The following is a 16,522-nucleotide window of genomic DNA, read 5'->3' as shown; positions in this document are numbered from 1 at the left end:
CATAATTGTGAATACAATTATTTGGCTAAAGTTTGAAATTAATAAGTATTTGTGGTTAAAGTGGCTGAATTTCCAAATTGTTGAGCTATTGAGATAGATAAAAGGATTTCATTCTAATTACATTGCTTGTTCCAATCATTAAAAAGGGAAAAATATGCTTGTATAAATAGTTAGTACACATCGAGAGTATACTGATAAATGTTTTTTTTTCTATTTGGCTAAAGTTTGAAAATTAATAAGTATTTGTGGTTAAACTTAAAAGTGAGACCCATATTGGTATTGTTATGAAATAATGAGACAGAGTGAGCCCAATAATTTTAAATAAAACCCTAATTTAATTCCAACTGGGATAATTCACAATACTTTACTAAAAAAAAAGAAAAGAAGAGGAAATACTCATTTAATTAAACGATAACTCTTTTTTCCTTTTATTTTTCCGTCTCTCTATTATACAGATATAGAATAGAATAATAAAAATTAAAATTAAAAGTCAGAGAAAGCTAAGGCAAATAGAAGTAAGAATAGGAATAGCTGAGGGGGGTGTTTACAGTTGTGTAGTATAAAAGGAGGCCAATCCCCCAAAATCTTATACCTCAAAATTTCTTCCCTTACAAATAGAATCGCACAGAGGGTAACAAAACCTCTGTTCATTCCTAACTCCAAATCTCGATCGATGAATCTAATCATTCATACTCACTGAAATCAATCGTTATTCTGCCTAATTTTATTGTCGTTGCGTTGCTGCTGTTTTTTGGCTTGATTTTTCCGAGATGGCGAAAGCTATAAGCCTCGAAGAGATAAAAAATGAGACTGTTGATCTGGTGAGACTCTCTTCTTTCTTCATCTTTTCGTTTTTTATTTGATTCAATTTGGTTAATTGCTAGAGATCTCAATTCGAAATTTGAGGAAATCTCCAATTTTGATTTTTTTTTTCTAATTTAGTTGTGTAATTAGAGTCATGGTTTTGTTTGATTTCTTTTCCAAATTGAATAGGATGAGAAACGAGATGCTTTGCTTTCCAGTATAGCATACTTGTTTTACTTTTTTATTTTTTTAAAAACCATTATTCTATTAGTTTGCTAAACTTTTTTCACTTTGTTGTTTTTCATAAATTTGGTTTGAATATATATACACACTTTATTTTAAGTGTATGCCATTTGTGTGTGTATTCTATATGTATCTACAGAATATAATTTGTCATATGTGTAGACACAATTTCACATGTCTGTCAGTTACCAAGCAAAATTAAGACTATTCAAAATTAGTAATATAAACTGTACAATAAGAAGACAAGGAAATTCAATATTTAATTTTTATAGAAAAAAAAGTTCCAATTTTAATTTTGTATATAGTGTAATTTTACCTCTTGCCCTCCTAACTGCTACCTGTGTTTATGGATCTGTGTATTACATCATTATATGAGTGTATATGTAACATATGTTTTGTTTGCATGTTGTATGTATCACTATTTTTTTTCTAAAAAAATAAATATATAATGATAGTGTCCAAATCATATAATGCTAATTATAGAATATTATGATTTATTTTAAGGCATAAATGCTATCTTTTATGGTTTTCTAATTATCAGATCAAATTTATGTCCTTCTGAATTAGAATATATATGGACGATTGAATTTTGGATATGGAGTATAAAGTATTTATTTTTGGCTTAATACATACATATTCACATGCTCAGACAAAAAATATTTTCAAGGGTATGAGAGAAGATTTGTTAATTTGCCTTTTTTCTTGTGTTATTAATTATGTTCACAAAAAGAAAAACTCTTAATACTTTCAATTTACTTTCACGTGTTTGTTGGTTAGGATTATCTGTCATAGCACGATAATAAAGACAGAAAAACAGTAAGCGAGAAGTAATAAATATTAGAATTACCCTTATATCCCTCAACAAGAAAAGAAATCAGATTCCTTTTTTTTTTATGTCCCAAAAAAGTGTAATAAATTGGAGCATCTGATTCTACAACTTCCTTTTTCCTCACAGTATGCCAAGCAGTCATTATCATACTTTGTTAGTGGAACACTTTTACAAGTATACTGGGAGAAAATCAATTTTAATACCCATTTCTCAACAACTGAAAATCATTAGCTTTTGAAAATCCTCAATTCTTGACTCTGATGTTTTTTTTATTTTATTTTATATAAGACCAATTCAATTGAAAGCATAAAAAGACTTTTTTTTTTGCACTCTTAATTATAATTGAAAAATATTATGTATGAAAAGGGAATATTGTTTTTTGTCAATAAAAACTGATAAAAAGAAAAAAAAAATACTACTACTTGGTACTCTATTACTCGTTTTTCGACAGTGAAACAGCTTATAGAAGCTATATGAAAAATTTAGGATCAAAAATAGATTTATTTAAAATTTAAAATTTAAAAGATGCCACGACGGATGGTAGATTATTTTTGTAAACCTATTATACAGGTTAAATCATGTCTTTTAGTGAAAGTTTGTGTGTGATTAATATTGGAGGGAATTTTTATTTGTACTTTTTTCCGTGGTACCCTGCACTTGGTGTGGATTGAGAATTTCAACCTTATTAACGGCTCTGACTTATTTTTCCATTTTTTTCTGCCTACCTTTTCCCTTAAATAATGGCTCTGACTATTGACTGCTGACAGTTTTTATTGGATTCCGCAATTACTTTCTATTCCAATTAAATTAACCCCCAATTTGGTCAAAATTTCAAAGATGCCCTCCTTTAGAGTAGGCGGAGACAACGGTGGGAGCGCGTGAAAAGCACGCGAAGATGCACCATGCGAATTGGCGCGTTGACCGTTATCTCCTCCGTTTTTATGCATGGTTGTCAATTGAAGGCCATTTGTCTGAGGGTTGGAAACTCCACTTTTTGGGGTCCACTTATTTATGGTGGGACCCATAAAGTGGAAAGTCAACTTAAATGATTCACACATACATAGGACTTTTTTTGTTTATTCATGTGAATTACAGGTATGGAAAAGGATACTTTTAATAATTAAAATAAAATAACTATGAACCATTGAATCTACACAATAATTATTATCAATACCTACTTAACTAATGATAATTTTTAGACCTGTCACTTTTTGTTTTATATTATAAAGATAGAACCTTCTACTTTTCTTTTTGTGACATGAAACAACAATATACCTGCTATACAAATCTTATTTCTATGTGGTGGAGATAGATAACCTGTTTTTAAAAGAATTCGGCTCAAAGTAACTCATAACAAAACAGTTTGAAACAGAAGATATAGGCAAAGGAAATAATAGAAGAAGCATAACCAAAGCAGATAGCAATAGAAATCAAAGGACAAGAAATTACAATAATAATGCTAAACCTTATAATTTAAGATGAAATGGACCTAGTTTAGGACTTGATCACTTCCAAGTCCTATTGGCCTTTTTCATTTTATGGATTGAACTGAAAATCTGGACTAGGTTTTTAGTAATTGTGGTGTAAAAACAATTCGAAGATAAATGAGTAGGCTAATTTAGCTATTCCGCTGTTGAAATTGCAGGAGAAAATCCCCATTGAAGAAGTGTTTGAACAACTGAAATGTACGCGGGAGGGCCTGAGTTCGGACGAAGGAGCCAACAGGCTTCAAATCTTTGGACCGAACAAGTTGGAAGAGAAAAAGGAAAGCAAAATACTAAAGTTCCTGGGGTTTATGTGGAATCCTCTGTCATGGGTTATGGAGGCTGCGGCTATCATGGCCATTGCACTGGCTAATGGAGATGGAAAGCCCCCAGATTGGCAAGACTTTGTTGGTATTGTTTGCTTGCTGGTGATCAATTCAACTATCAGTTTTATTGAAGAAAACAATGCTGGAAATGCTGCTGCAGCTCTTATGGCTGGACTTGCTCCCAAAACCAAGGTGCTTAGAGATGGGCGCTGGAGTGAACAGGAAGCTGCTATTCTGGTACCTGGGGATATTATAAGTGTCAAATTGGGAGACATCGTTCCTGCTGATGCTCGTCTTCTTGAAGGTGATCCTTTAAAGATTGATCAATCTGCCCTTACAGGAGAATCTCTTCCTGTGACAAAGAATCCTGGAGATGAAGTTTTCTCTGGATCAACCTGCAAACAAGGTGAACTTGAAGCTGTAGTCATTGCCACTGGAGTTCACACTTTCTTCGGCAAGGCAGCACACCTTGTTGACAGCACCAACAATGTTGGCCATTTCCAGCAAGTGCTGACAGCCATAGGAAACTTCTGTATCTGTTCAATTGCTATTGGTATGCTGGTTGAGATTATTGTCATGTATCCAATCCAGCACAGGAAGTACAGGGATGGAATTGACAATCTCTTGGTGCTCCTTATTGGTGGTATTCCCATTGCTATGCCTACTGTGTTGTCAGTCACTATGGCTATTGGATCTCATAGGCTCTCCCAGCAGGGTGCCATCACCAAAAGAATGACTGCTATTGAAGAAATGGCTGGAATGGATGTGCTGTGCAGTGACAAGACAGGTACCTTGACTCTTAACAAGTTGAGCGTCGACAAAACCTTGGTCGAGGTGTTTGCAAAGGGAGTAGATAAAGAATATGTGCTCCTCCTTGCCGCAAGGGCCTCTAGAGTTGAAAATCAGGATGCAATTGATGCTTGCATGGTTGGCATGCTTGCTGATCCAAAAGAGGCACGAGCTGGTATCAGGGAGGTGCATTTCTTACCCTTCAATCCAGTGGACAAGAGAACTGCTTTAACATATATTGACAACAATGGCAACTGGCATCGTGCCAGCAAGGGAGCTCCTGAGCAGGTACCTAGGTTTTCTGTTACAATTACATTGGCTTCCTTTATAAGTGTGATTTATAAATACACTTGTTACTAACATTACAATTTGCATCAGATTTTGGACCTATGTAACTGTAAGGAAGATGTCAGGAGAAAGGTTCATGCAATGATTGATAAATACGCTGAGCGTGGGTTGAGGTCATTGGCTGTAGCTAGACAGGTTTGTAATACTGAATTTAAGTTTGCAGATTTTGGTCTGGAATAAATGCACAGCAGTCTCATCGTGGTTTAACTTTTTGCAGGAAGTGCCAGAGAAATCAAAAGAGAGCCCTGGAGGTCCATGGACATTTGTTGGATTGCTACCCCTCTTTGATCCTCCCAGGCATGATAGTGCTGAGACCATTCGTAGAGCACTCAACCTTGGTGTAAATGTTAAGATGATCACTGGGGATCAATTGGCTATTGCCAAGGAGACTGGCCGTAGGCTTGGAATGGGAACAAACATGTACCCATCAGCATCTTTACTTGGTCAAGACAAGGATTCATCTATTGCTTCACTTCCTGTAGAAGAGTTGATTGAGAAGGCAGATGGATTTGCTGGAGTATTTCCTGGTCAGTATCGATTTATCTTGTTGGAAGTATTTACAACTACCAAACCTTAATCTAGATGATGACCATTTTCTTTTATTTTCTTGTTTCACAGAGCACAAATATGAAATTGTGAAGAAGTTGCAGGAGAGAAAGCACATTGTGGGAATGACCGGTGATGGTGTGAACGATGCTCCTGCTTTGAAGAAGGCCGATATCGGAATTGCTGTTGCTGATGCTACTGATGCAGCACGAGGCGCCTCTGATATCGTGCTCACTGAACCAGGTCTAAGTGTTATCATCAGTGCTGTGTTGACCAGTAGAGCTATTTTCCAGAGGATGAAGAATTACACAGTAAGTCAATCTTAGATATTATTTATTCAAGTTAAGACCCCTAACTTTTTTTATAACAAGCCCCATTAATTTCGTTCAACTTTTGTGTTGGCAGATATATGCAGTTTCCATCACAATCCGTATTGTGGTATGTTCTAAGTTGAAATTAAATGTGATAAAGCCAAATAGCTCATTAAATCATTTGAAGTTTGAGTTTGTTTGCTCGTGTTTTCTTGTCTGCAGTTTGGTTTCATGCTTATTGCTCTGATATGGAAGTACGACTTCTCTGCATTTATGGTTTTGATCATTGCCATCCTAAATGACGGTAATTCCATTTATATGAATCACAACATCATGCAATCACATTGTACAAAATCATGCAATCACATGCCAGAGACTAACACACTTTTTTGGTCCAGGAACCATTATGACAATCTCAAAGGATAGAGTGAAACCATCTCCAATGCCTGATAGCTGGAAGTTGAATGAAATCTTTGCAACTGGTGTTGTTCTTGGAGGTTACCAAGCGCTGATGACTGTGCTTTTCTTTTGGGCCATGCATGACACTGATTTCTTCTCGGTAAGTTTCTTGATGCATAGTATGATTCTTTTACTTCAAATATTTTGTTATAACGATTTCTATTGGTGTTGTTTCCATTATAGGACAAATTTGGTGTGAAGAATATTAGGGGAAGCGATGACGAAATGATGTCTGCTCTGTATCTGCAAGTGAGTATTATCAGCCAGGCTTTGATTTTCGTGACCCGTTCACGCAGCTGGTCCTTCCTTGAACGCCCAGGAGCTCTGTTAATGGTTGCTTTCTTGATTGCCCAACTGGTAAGTTGTTGGACTTCTTCGACTAATTTTATAGATATCCATTTTCTAGTTCTTCACTAAACATATGAATTGATTGTGCAGGTTGCCACTTTGATTGCTGTTTATGCTAACTGGGGTTTTGCAAGAGTCAAAGGATGTGGGTGGGGATGGGCTGGTGTCATCTGGATTTTCAGTATTGTTACCTACTTCCCACTTGACATAATGAAATTCGCCATCCGCTACATCTTAAGTGGAAAGGCTTGGAATAACTTGCTTGACAACAAGGTAAACTTTACTCTCCACATCAACTCCTCTTCTTTATATTCAATTGTTTCCTTGAACACTAACTAACCACTTGGCCTAAAAACAGACTGCTTTCACCACCAAGAAAGACTATGGAAAAGAAGAGAGGGAAGCTCAATGGGCACTTGCTCAGAGAACTTTACATGGACTTCAACCACCCGAAGCCTCAAACCTCTTCAATGAAAAGAACAGCTACCGAGAACTGTCTGAAATTGCTGAACAAGCAAAGAGGAGAGCAGAGATGGCCAGGTATTATTAACTTTCCTAGTGATTCTACTTTCTTGTCCTTTTAGACTTTTTGTAACAAATTATAATATGGAGATTGTATTCTCTGTTGTAGGCTTCGCGAGCTTCACACACTCAAGGGTCATGTTGAATCAGTGGTGAAGCTGAAAGGTCTGGATATCGAAACGATCCAGCAGCATTATACAGTTTGAGAAACCTATTCGTATCTACACAAGAAAGGGAGTGGCAGGCTGAGATATCCCATGTTAATTAGAGAAGAAAGACGAGATTTTGGCCTTTAACCACATAAAAATTGTCTAAGATAAAAGGGGGAAAACTTTGTCTTCTGTGATCTTTCCCCCCTCCCATCTATTTTTACTTTAACTTCGTTATGTATTTTTAAGCGCCACCCATTCAAAGGGATTGTGTCCATGTTTTTATTCCAAAATTTTAATGGTTAAGTGACATTTCCTTGTAACAAGAGTTTTTCTTTCTATTTCACCTCTTCTTACTTATTTTTTTCTTTATTTGACGTTGAACTTGACGACAACGTCTCTCTCAGTTTTTTGCACATTTACTGGTGTATGTTACCCTTCATGAAAATAATATGATTCAAACACTGGATTTCTTTTTCTTATTTATTGATCCAATTCTTTTCTAACTTGTTTGTTGTTAGAAAAGATTCGAAAAAAATAACTAGTTGGAATTTCAGTGTATTCTAATATCGCAATACCCTAAATTTCATCTCTTACTACATGTATATTTGTTTGAGAATTTCTTTGAAACGACTATGATTCAAATTGAGCAATCCATAAGTTAAGATTTCAGTCCATCCTAATATTCACAATATCCTGGATTTCATTCCTTTGCGTGGTTTATTTATGACTATTATTTAGGCTCAACAATCCAAAAGTTAGGATTTTAATGTATCATAATATTCAAAGTACCCTGAATCTCATCCTTATGCGTGGAATTTGTTTGAAAATTTCTTTGAAATAACTATTATCCAGGCTGAGCAATTCAAATATTCGTGTTCATCCCTTTGTGTGGCTATTACTACATCTGGATTTGTTTGAAAATTTCTTTGAAACAACTGTTATTCGATCCAAAATTTCATCACTTTGTGTACATTTGTATTTGTTTGAAAATTTCTTTAAAATAACTATTATTGCTGAGCAATTCAAAAGTTACGATATCAATGCATCCTAATATTCTCAATTCCCTACTTTCATCCCTTTGAGCGGTTATTATTACACAAGTATTTGTTTGAAACGACTATTATTCAGGCTGAGCAATCTAAAAGTTAAGTTTTCAAACTATTCTAATATTCTCAATATCCTAAATTTCATCCCTTTGCATGGTTATTATTATATCTATTCTATTTTATACCGTAGACTCGTAATTTTTTACCGAATCCAAGATTTTACGCCATTTAGTATTTAAATATTTTTTTATATCTAAATTTAATATTTTGGTTTTATCTTATTTTTTAGTAAGTTTAGTTTAACAGATTTGAGAACACTACAAAAAATAGGGCCACATTTTGGTGTAAGTTTTGTTCTAAAGAAAAGAAAATTTACAAACAATATATGTTTTCTTTTAATTTTGATTTTTATAAATAAGTTACTGTTTTCTTTAGTATAGTTTTAGTTCTTTCTATTTAACTTTTCTATATTTTATTAGTATGAAAATAATTAATTAATATTTTTTATTTTATATATATGTATTATTTTATTTTTATTCTTTTTTTTCAAAATAAATAAATAAACTAAAACCTTCTCACTCACATTTTCTTTCCCTCAACTTATGTACACCATCTGCAAAAAGACAAAAAGAAAATTTGCAAAAAGAAACAAAACTATTCATCTGCACACAAAGAAAAAGGATTCATGATCTGCAAGAGAAAAAAAGAGACAGAACAATACAACAAAAAAGAGAGAGCATTTCTTGTGAAGATTTGTGGGTTGAAGTTTGGATTTTGGTTCCCATTTCGAGTTTCCGCTGACAACGCTCTTGCTCCTATTTTTAGTTTATTTATCACATAGATTCTTAACAGTTCTTTTTATTATTTTTTAATACTTTTATTGTGAATCAAAGTATGAACAATGTTATTAAAATGGTTGCATGAATTAGTCAATATGTAATGTTGTTTAATTATGGAAATGCTTAACTTGAGTTGTATGAATAGTTTGTTCGAGAACTTATATATTTGTGCATTTAATTCGAGTGTGACTGATATTTTTCTTCCGTAAAGTTTAGTCTATGTCAAAATATTTTGATGATAATTATTTTTTTAATTTATTTTTAGTGTGAATATTCTTTAAATGTGTGTTTGGGTGTTTAAAAATGATGCATATATTGAGACTACTTGTTATCTTTCATTATTAGCTTAAGTATGTTAAATTAGTAAGATTAGTTTATAATATTGAACAAGGAGTTTATTTGGTTGAATTGGTTTAAAATTTGTTAAGCTAGTATTAAATTATTAAATAAAGTGGGCTATTGGATATGACTTTTGTGAATATACGACTATTGATATTCATTTATAAAAGAGTTAAAATGATATGCCATGCTTACTCATTTTTTCGTATAACATATATTATGATATTACTAATAATTTCATATTATGTTTAATATTTTCAATAATTTTATGACCACTTTTGTTGTACATCAAGTTACTTGTAAGAAAAAAAATAAAAGAAAGAAGGAGAAACGATAGTAATCTTAAATTCACAAGAGATGAATCAACGCCACTAAAATTAGACAAGCATAGCTCCTTCATAAAAAAAAAAAGTAAAGCAAAAATTAATTTCAAGAAAAAATATGGTTGCACATCTTATTGAGACACCTACAAAAAATAATTCAAGGATGCGGTGACGCACTTTGACCAAATGATTTTAATAATTAACCTTCTTAAAAAAAATTTAATTTTTTTAGATAGAATATATTAGGTGTAATGCACTCGAGAGAAGAAAGTAGTTATGCTTCTAAGTCGTTGTATGCCAAGACCGAGAATGCGGTTACGCATCTAGGTCGAGACCAATATAAGCTCAACAATAATAACTATGAGCAAACTGTAGCCTGTAATAATATATATAGAATAATATAAAATAAGTATAAGTTAATAAAGATGACCGTTCTAGAATCATGAGACTCGAAGGGTGCCTAATACCTTTCCCTTGGTCAACATAATTCCTTACTCGAATTTCTAGTTTGTAGACCAATAAAATAAATAGTCAACTTTCTTTTGATTAGGGATTTAAATAAGGTGGCTTGGAATACCAAAAATTAATTCCAAGTGGCTACGCTAAACAAATAAAAAATAATCTCTTTTCAATATCCTCACTTAAATTGGAAAAATCCTTCCAAACGAAAAAAGGGGTGTGATATCTCTGGCGACCCTGTTGGGGAATAACTAGAATTCGAACTTTGTTATATTGAATTTTACTTGCTTTTATTATTTTTTGGATATATTTGTGTATGATGGCCTAACGTGCTACTTGCTGCTCATTTATCACTTTGATATTGTTGAATTGCACTAAATTGTGTCCTCTCTCGCATTCCATCTGAGTCTCTGAAAAGTAGGGTAGCAAGGAATGCAGTTATGCGTCCTACTTTCTATTGAGATAAAGCTGGAGTGTCTTGACACCCAGTATAGAATTTTCTTTTGTCACACATGTCAGGCGGAGTTGGACCAACAATGAAGTCGGAATAGCGCTGTTACCGACAAGTTGCCCCTTCCTGGCTCGAGTGTCCTCTCGGGTAAGCAAGTCTAGACACCTATCTTCTTTAGGTTTGAACCTAGCAAAACTTAACATACATGAATTTCCTTAATAGGCTTTGGTTATTTACATCATTTGCATTTGATGTAGTGGAATATGACACAGGGATCGATTTGTTTAGGACAGATATTCCTCTTTTATTTAATTACCTAGATCATTTTATTTGTAAGGTCTTTTTATGTTGACAAATTTTAGAATGATCACCAAAATGAGCAAAAGAGTTATTGAAACAACAAATAGAGTGAGAAAACACAAAAAAGATTTCTTATTTTTGAAGTTCTTATGCATTTCTTAAAAATGAAAATTTCAAAAAAAAGAAAGATTTTTGAACTTCCTAATAAAAATCACGAAAGATTTCCTTTTAGTTTCTTTTTTATAGTTCGTAAAATGAAAATTTAAAAGATTTTTCTTTCATAATATTTGAAAAGATTGTATTTGTCAAGTCAAGTTTCAATATCTGAAAGTTTTTTCTTAACTATCCAATCTGAATGAACTATGCACACCCGATTCTCACCTTTATGAGATACGTAGGCATATCTCCACGAGTTCGGTAATATAAGTTCAAAAAAATTCAAAAAAGAGTTTGTAATCCTCGTTCAAAATAAAAAAAAATGAAAAGTTTGTTCACTCTTATTCAAAAAAAAAGTTCTTATCCTTCTTCAAAAATTAAAATGAGAGCCTTGAGCATTATACAAGGACGTGTTGTAGGAGTAACCCATTACCTTCTGGATGAGTATTTTCTTTCTTCATGTTTCAAACTCTGTGAACTACGCACACCTGATTCTCACCTCGATAAGATACGTAAGTAATCCTCCTCGGGTTTGGTGATCCCTATTTAAAATTTTAGTTTTGATCCTTATTCGAAAATTCATAAAAAAATGTTTATTCATTATTCCAAAATTTCAAAAAAAAACAGAGGGTTTTGTCTTTCATTTTCCAAAATTTCAAAAAAAGAAAAAAATTATGTTGTAGCCAACACTATTTTAAAACACACTTGAAATAAAAAATTTGAGTTGCTATTTGTAGGTTTTTTCTTGTAACTTCAAACTAAAAAAAATTAAATAAAAATCTTACTTATCCTTAGGAAAGAAAAAAGAAGAAGATTATTTTTGTAGTCTTTATAATTACTTTTCTTTCAAAGTTCAAAAAGAAAAATATTAAAAAATAAGAGTTGTCTTCGTTGCTTTATTTTGAAACTATCGAACTACGCAAAGATCTTATTCATGTTCTTAAGCATAAATACGTAGGCAATCCCAAGCAAGTTCGATCAATGCATTTTTCAAATTATTTTGTTAAATAAATAAAAAATGGGTGTAGTTGAGCAAGTCGAGATTAAACATCTGGTTCTCTAAGCTCATTCTATAAATAAAAAGACATTTGTATACATGAAGTGCTACATGTGGTTATAACTGAAGAATATCTAATCCTAACAAGATTCATTGTCCATACACACCGTTAACTTAAAAGGTGGTTGGTTGGTTTGTAGTTAAACTGGCGTCTCACTCATACAATACAAGGTCGAAGGAAAAAGAAAAAATGACTCGTAAAGATGGATCAGAGTCAGATAATGAAAAAGTTCAAAATGAATTTGCTCAACGTGAATTAGCATTAGAAGAGGAAGCAAGGATGGTGAGACAACAAATGGCTGAGATGTATCAAGCCTGGATGAATGGACAAACTCTACCTTCAATTTCTAAATTTCCTAATGTAACTATGTCGGCTCCCATTCAAGTCTCGACAAGTGACCCATTTTATTCATCTGGTTTTATCCCATTCGTTTATGTATCCCATACCGCGGAAACCTTCACATTGCACCCTCAAAATGCACCCCTCTTAACTAATCCACTTTTCATGCCCACTATACAGGGTAATGTAATTTCTCAACCACCATATATAAAGAAATCCAATAATGATCTTCAATCCAACATTTGTCATGATTTTTCTCTTATAGAGATTGAGAAAACTGCTAAGAGCGAGGAACATGAGGAGATGACAAGAAAAATGAAAAGTTAAGAGCAGAGTGTGAGAGATATGCAGGACTGGGAGGTCACAAAAATGTCTCATTAGTGATTTGTGCATGTTTCCTCACGTTCATCTACCAATCGATTTTAAGACTCCAAAATTTGAGAAATGTGATAACAATGGAGATCCTATAGCTCATTTGAAGAGATATTGCATTCAATTGAGAGGGGATGAGGGCAAAGAGGAATTTCTTATGGCTTATTTCGGGGAAAGCCCGGTTAGAATTGCCTCAGAATGGTTCATACATCAAGATTTTTCTAACTGGCATACATGGGATGATTTAGCTCGATGTTTTGTTCAACAGTTCTAATATAACATTAACATTGTGCCAGATCGTAGTTCACTTGACAATATGAGAAAAAAGACCACTGATACTTTTCGTGAATATGCGATTAGGTGGAGAGAGCAAGATGCTAGGGTTAAGCCACCAATGAAGGAGTCAGAAATGATTGATGTTTTTCTTCAAGCGCAAAAACCTGATGAAGTTTTTAAGATTAGGGAAATTGTTATACCCTACACTCTTGGTACATGAGAACATTTATTTATCTTCTCTAAAGTTACCATGTGATCCATGTTATTCATGACGCTATCAAATAACTCTAAGGAAGGGATGATGTAATGCCCCATATTTTGCATAGGCTAGTTCTATGTGAGTAGTGATGGTTGGAAAGAGGTTTGGAAGGATTTGAAAGGAGTTGGAGGCTAAGTAGTGAGTCGTGGTAGTCGACCTACTTGTGTAAGCTACCGATTTGAATGTCCTACATAATTAAGCTACTTGAGTACATATCGAGCTTAAGTAGCAAGGATCACATAGGTTCTTAAAGTAAGACGAGATTATGAACCTACGAAAAAGAGTAAGTAGGTGATGCACCTAGTTCAAGTAGGTGATGCACCTACTAAAAAAGTGGACCCCACCAATATATGTGGCAGCAGCTGGCTGGTGCATGGCTGAGATGGACCTATAGGAGCTGAACACGTGTCACCCTTGGGGCTGGACACGTGTAGGGGATGGATACATGTCACCCTTAGGGGATGACACATGTCACTTTTAAAGGTGGTGTATATAGGCTGAATTAGTGACTAAGAACCTCGTTTTCTCATCTTTAACTTCAAGAACCTAGAGACAAAGAAATAGAGTTCAAGCCATGGAAAGTTTCGGCCATGGCTGAAGAAAGGAGAGACTTCAAGTCTTGCTCCGTAAATTAATTCTCTAAGGTATTTTATGATCAAGTGAAGGTGATTAACAATGTAAATCAATCATTGGGGCAGCAAGAAGGTTCAACATGAACCTACAACTTTCAGCAAGTTTAGGAAGCTCGTTTGTTAAGGTAAGGTTTGATTCGCTTTTCTCACATTTTAGTAAGGATTTAAACATTTTGTGGATGTGTAAATATGGACTGGTAATATGAAATTATACACGTTACAGTTGAAGGATATTGAAAACCTTATAGGGGCTATTTTGAAGTAAAAAGGATAAATCAATCTTAACTAACATCGTGGTTGTTGCTATTATATGAGGATGAAGGAATTAAATGAACTTGAAAGCGAGAAAACCCCATAACTAAGTGGAGTTGGAGGTAAGAAGATTACATGGTTATTGTTGATGTTGTAAATGAACAGAATTGAAGTTATTCTAGTTGGATTAAAGGTTGGTTAGTGTTGTCGTTACTATGGTATTGTATTTGAAGGTAATATGGATATGTTAAAGGGATGGAAATATGATTATAAATGAGTATAAGTGCTTTTATTCGCAGCCACGTTATTCTCCTTTCTGTGTGGTTGTGATTTTATGAAATAAAGATCAAAAACCGTATTTTGATGTTGTGGTTTTGGGTTGGCTGTTTGGAACTTGTATTGAATAATGTTGAAGTAATTTTATTGTATATGGATGGTGGTTGTTGTTGTTGCTGGTATGGCTATGCTAATCTTAGGTTAATTAGAAGTTCGGATAGGGCGAGTTATAGGAGAAATGCTGCTCGATTTCCGTTAACTTCTTAACTAATCAATATACTAGTCGAGAAGTGTGAACGAGGAAATGATTTCTATAAGTAATTGGTTGTAGATTTAGAAGCCGTAAAGTCGAAGGTTATTCATAATAGTGTTACTTTCGTGTTAAATAGGTTAAAGAGGTAACGAGGCAAGCTTGATTGAGGTTGATCTACAACAGGTATGTAAAGCCTATCCCTCTTTTCTTTTGGCATATCTTAGATATAAGTGATATGTGATATGAGCTTTGGGGATAATTCCATTCATAAGCTCCGAGTATGATTCATGACTCTTATTCACTTTTGGATGTTAAAACTCTTAAAGTAGTTGAGCTACTACCCCCGAGCCTTCTATATGATGAATAGTAATTGGATGTATAAGCTCCTATTCCTAAGGACTCTACGATGACAAATATCTTTGATTCCATAAGCTGCTTAGCATTATCTCGATACATGTCTATGATTCCTGAGGTTCCATTTGATATGATCCCTAATGACATTTAGATGGTACTTGAGACGATTACTACCCTGATCTTCAAGTGATGGTTCACTTAACTATTCTATTGAGTCTCAGATGATGATTTAATTTGCATATGGTTACTCACTACTCTGCTTGTGCATACTGTTAATATATCTTTCACCGAATCCTGAGCCGAGTACGTTATCGTGCTCAGTTTCACTGCATTGTTCATCGAGTCCCTCACTAGAGGGCCGAGTATGGTATATAAATATATGTTGATATGATATAATGACATGATGACGTGATGATGGTATCGGGCCCCATGATGGGCCAAATATGATACATGTATATGACAGACTCACCGAGTGCATAATGGGACGGATATGATATATGATATGATCATGCATGATTTTATTTCATAAGACACAGGTACAGTGATTTCTTGAGTATCATATTTGTCTCCTGAACCTCTACTTTAGATATGATCTCATTTATGCTATGTTATGCTTTATATACTCAGTACATATATCGTACTGACCCCCTTTCCTTGGAGGGTTGCGTTTCATGCCCGCAGGTACAGACTCGCATTTCAGAGATCCACCAGCTTAGGATTTCCACTCAGCGATTTTAGAAGTGCTCTATTATGCCAGAGCCCAAATTTTGGTACTAATCTTTTGATATATATATTCGTTCATTTAGGGGTACAGCGTAGGACCTGTCCCGCCATATGATACCATTGACACTCTTAGAGGTCTATAGACATATGCGTATGTGGGTTGTATATAAGTTTTGTTCAGCTGCATCTACACGATGTGTTGTGAATGTTAATATGTAATGGCAGCCTTGTCGGCTTGCGTGACCTTTCATGATATGATTAGTGGTGACTCCCTAGGAGACAAATGATAGGGCTATATGTAAATGGAGACGTATGACCCATTGGGGTTCTTATGTAAGTTAGCATACTATTTGAAGTTCAAATTGACTACATCCGATAAGTATGGATACGGGTGTCCAGGTCGGACCCCAATTGCGGCCTACGGGGTTGGGTCGTGACAAAAATAGTGGAAAATAACAATAAGTATAAACAGATTGTAAGTCAAACTGCTTTGAAATACATGACCCAAGTGATTAAAAATGGATCGAGAAGTCTTGAGGGAAAGAAAATGAAGGAGGATGTAGCAACTGTTATGTAAGGCACAAAAAAAGTCCAAGGGGTCCACTTTATCCATATGCACCATCTCAATCCCATCACTATCACCCATGTAAGACA

General features: G+C 34.3%; 1 protein-coding gene across 1 annotated transcript; it reads left to right on the top strand.

The window, feature by feature from the left end:
* The first annotated feature begins 531 nt into the window (after nt 1-531).
* Nucleotides 532-7,640, top strand: LOC129891181 (plasma membrane ATPase 4). Its single transcript, XM_055966456.1, has 12 exons — nt 532-821; nt 3,522-4,763; nt 4,854-4,958; nt 5,041-5,350; nt 5,442-5,680; nt 5,775-5,807; nt 5,903-5,984; nt 6,079-6,239; nt 6,323-6,496; nt 6,578-6,760; nt 6,846-7,027; nt 7,119-7,640. Exons 1-12 carry the CDS (start codon nt 771-773, stop codon nt 7,213-7,215), a joined length of 2,859 nt encoding a protein of 952 aa, XP_055822431.1. The 5' UTR covers nt 532-770; the 3' UTR covers nt 7,216-7,640.
* The last annotated feature ends 8,882 nt before the right edge of the window (nt 7,641-16,522 follow it).

Source organism: Solanum dulcamara, chromosome 6 (assembly GCF_947179165.1).
Source record: "Solanum dulcamara chromosome 6, daSolDulc1.2, whole genome shotgun sequence".
NCBI lineage: Eukaryota > Viridiplantae > Streptophyta > Magnoliopsida > Solanales > Solanaceae > Solanum > Solanum dulcamara.
Note: the sequence above shows the minus strand (reverse complement) of the source record. Positions and strands in the feature narration are given on the sequence as shown.

Bases quoted from the DNA above. Each gene is read 5' to 3' on its own strand.
- LOC129891181 (XM_055966456.1), top strand. From the start codon at position 771: ATGGCGAAAGCTATAAGCCTCGAAGAGATAAAAAATGAGACTGTTGAT. The intron at 5,808-5,902 runs GTATGTTCTAAG...TCTTGTCTGCAG, and splicing joins CCATCACAATCCGTATTGTG to TTTGGTTTCATGCTTATTGC. The intron at 5,985-6,078 runs GTAATTCCATTT...TTTTTGGTCCAG, and splicing joins CATTGCCATCCTAAATGACG to GAACCATTATGACAATCTCA.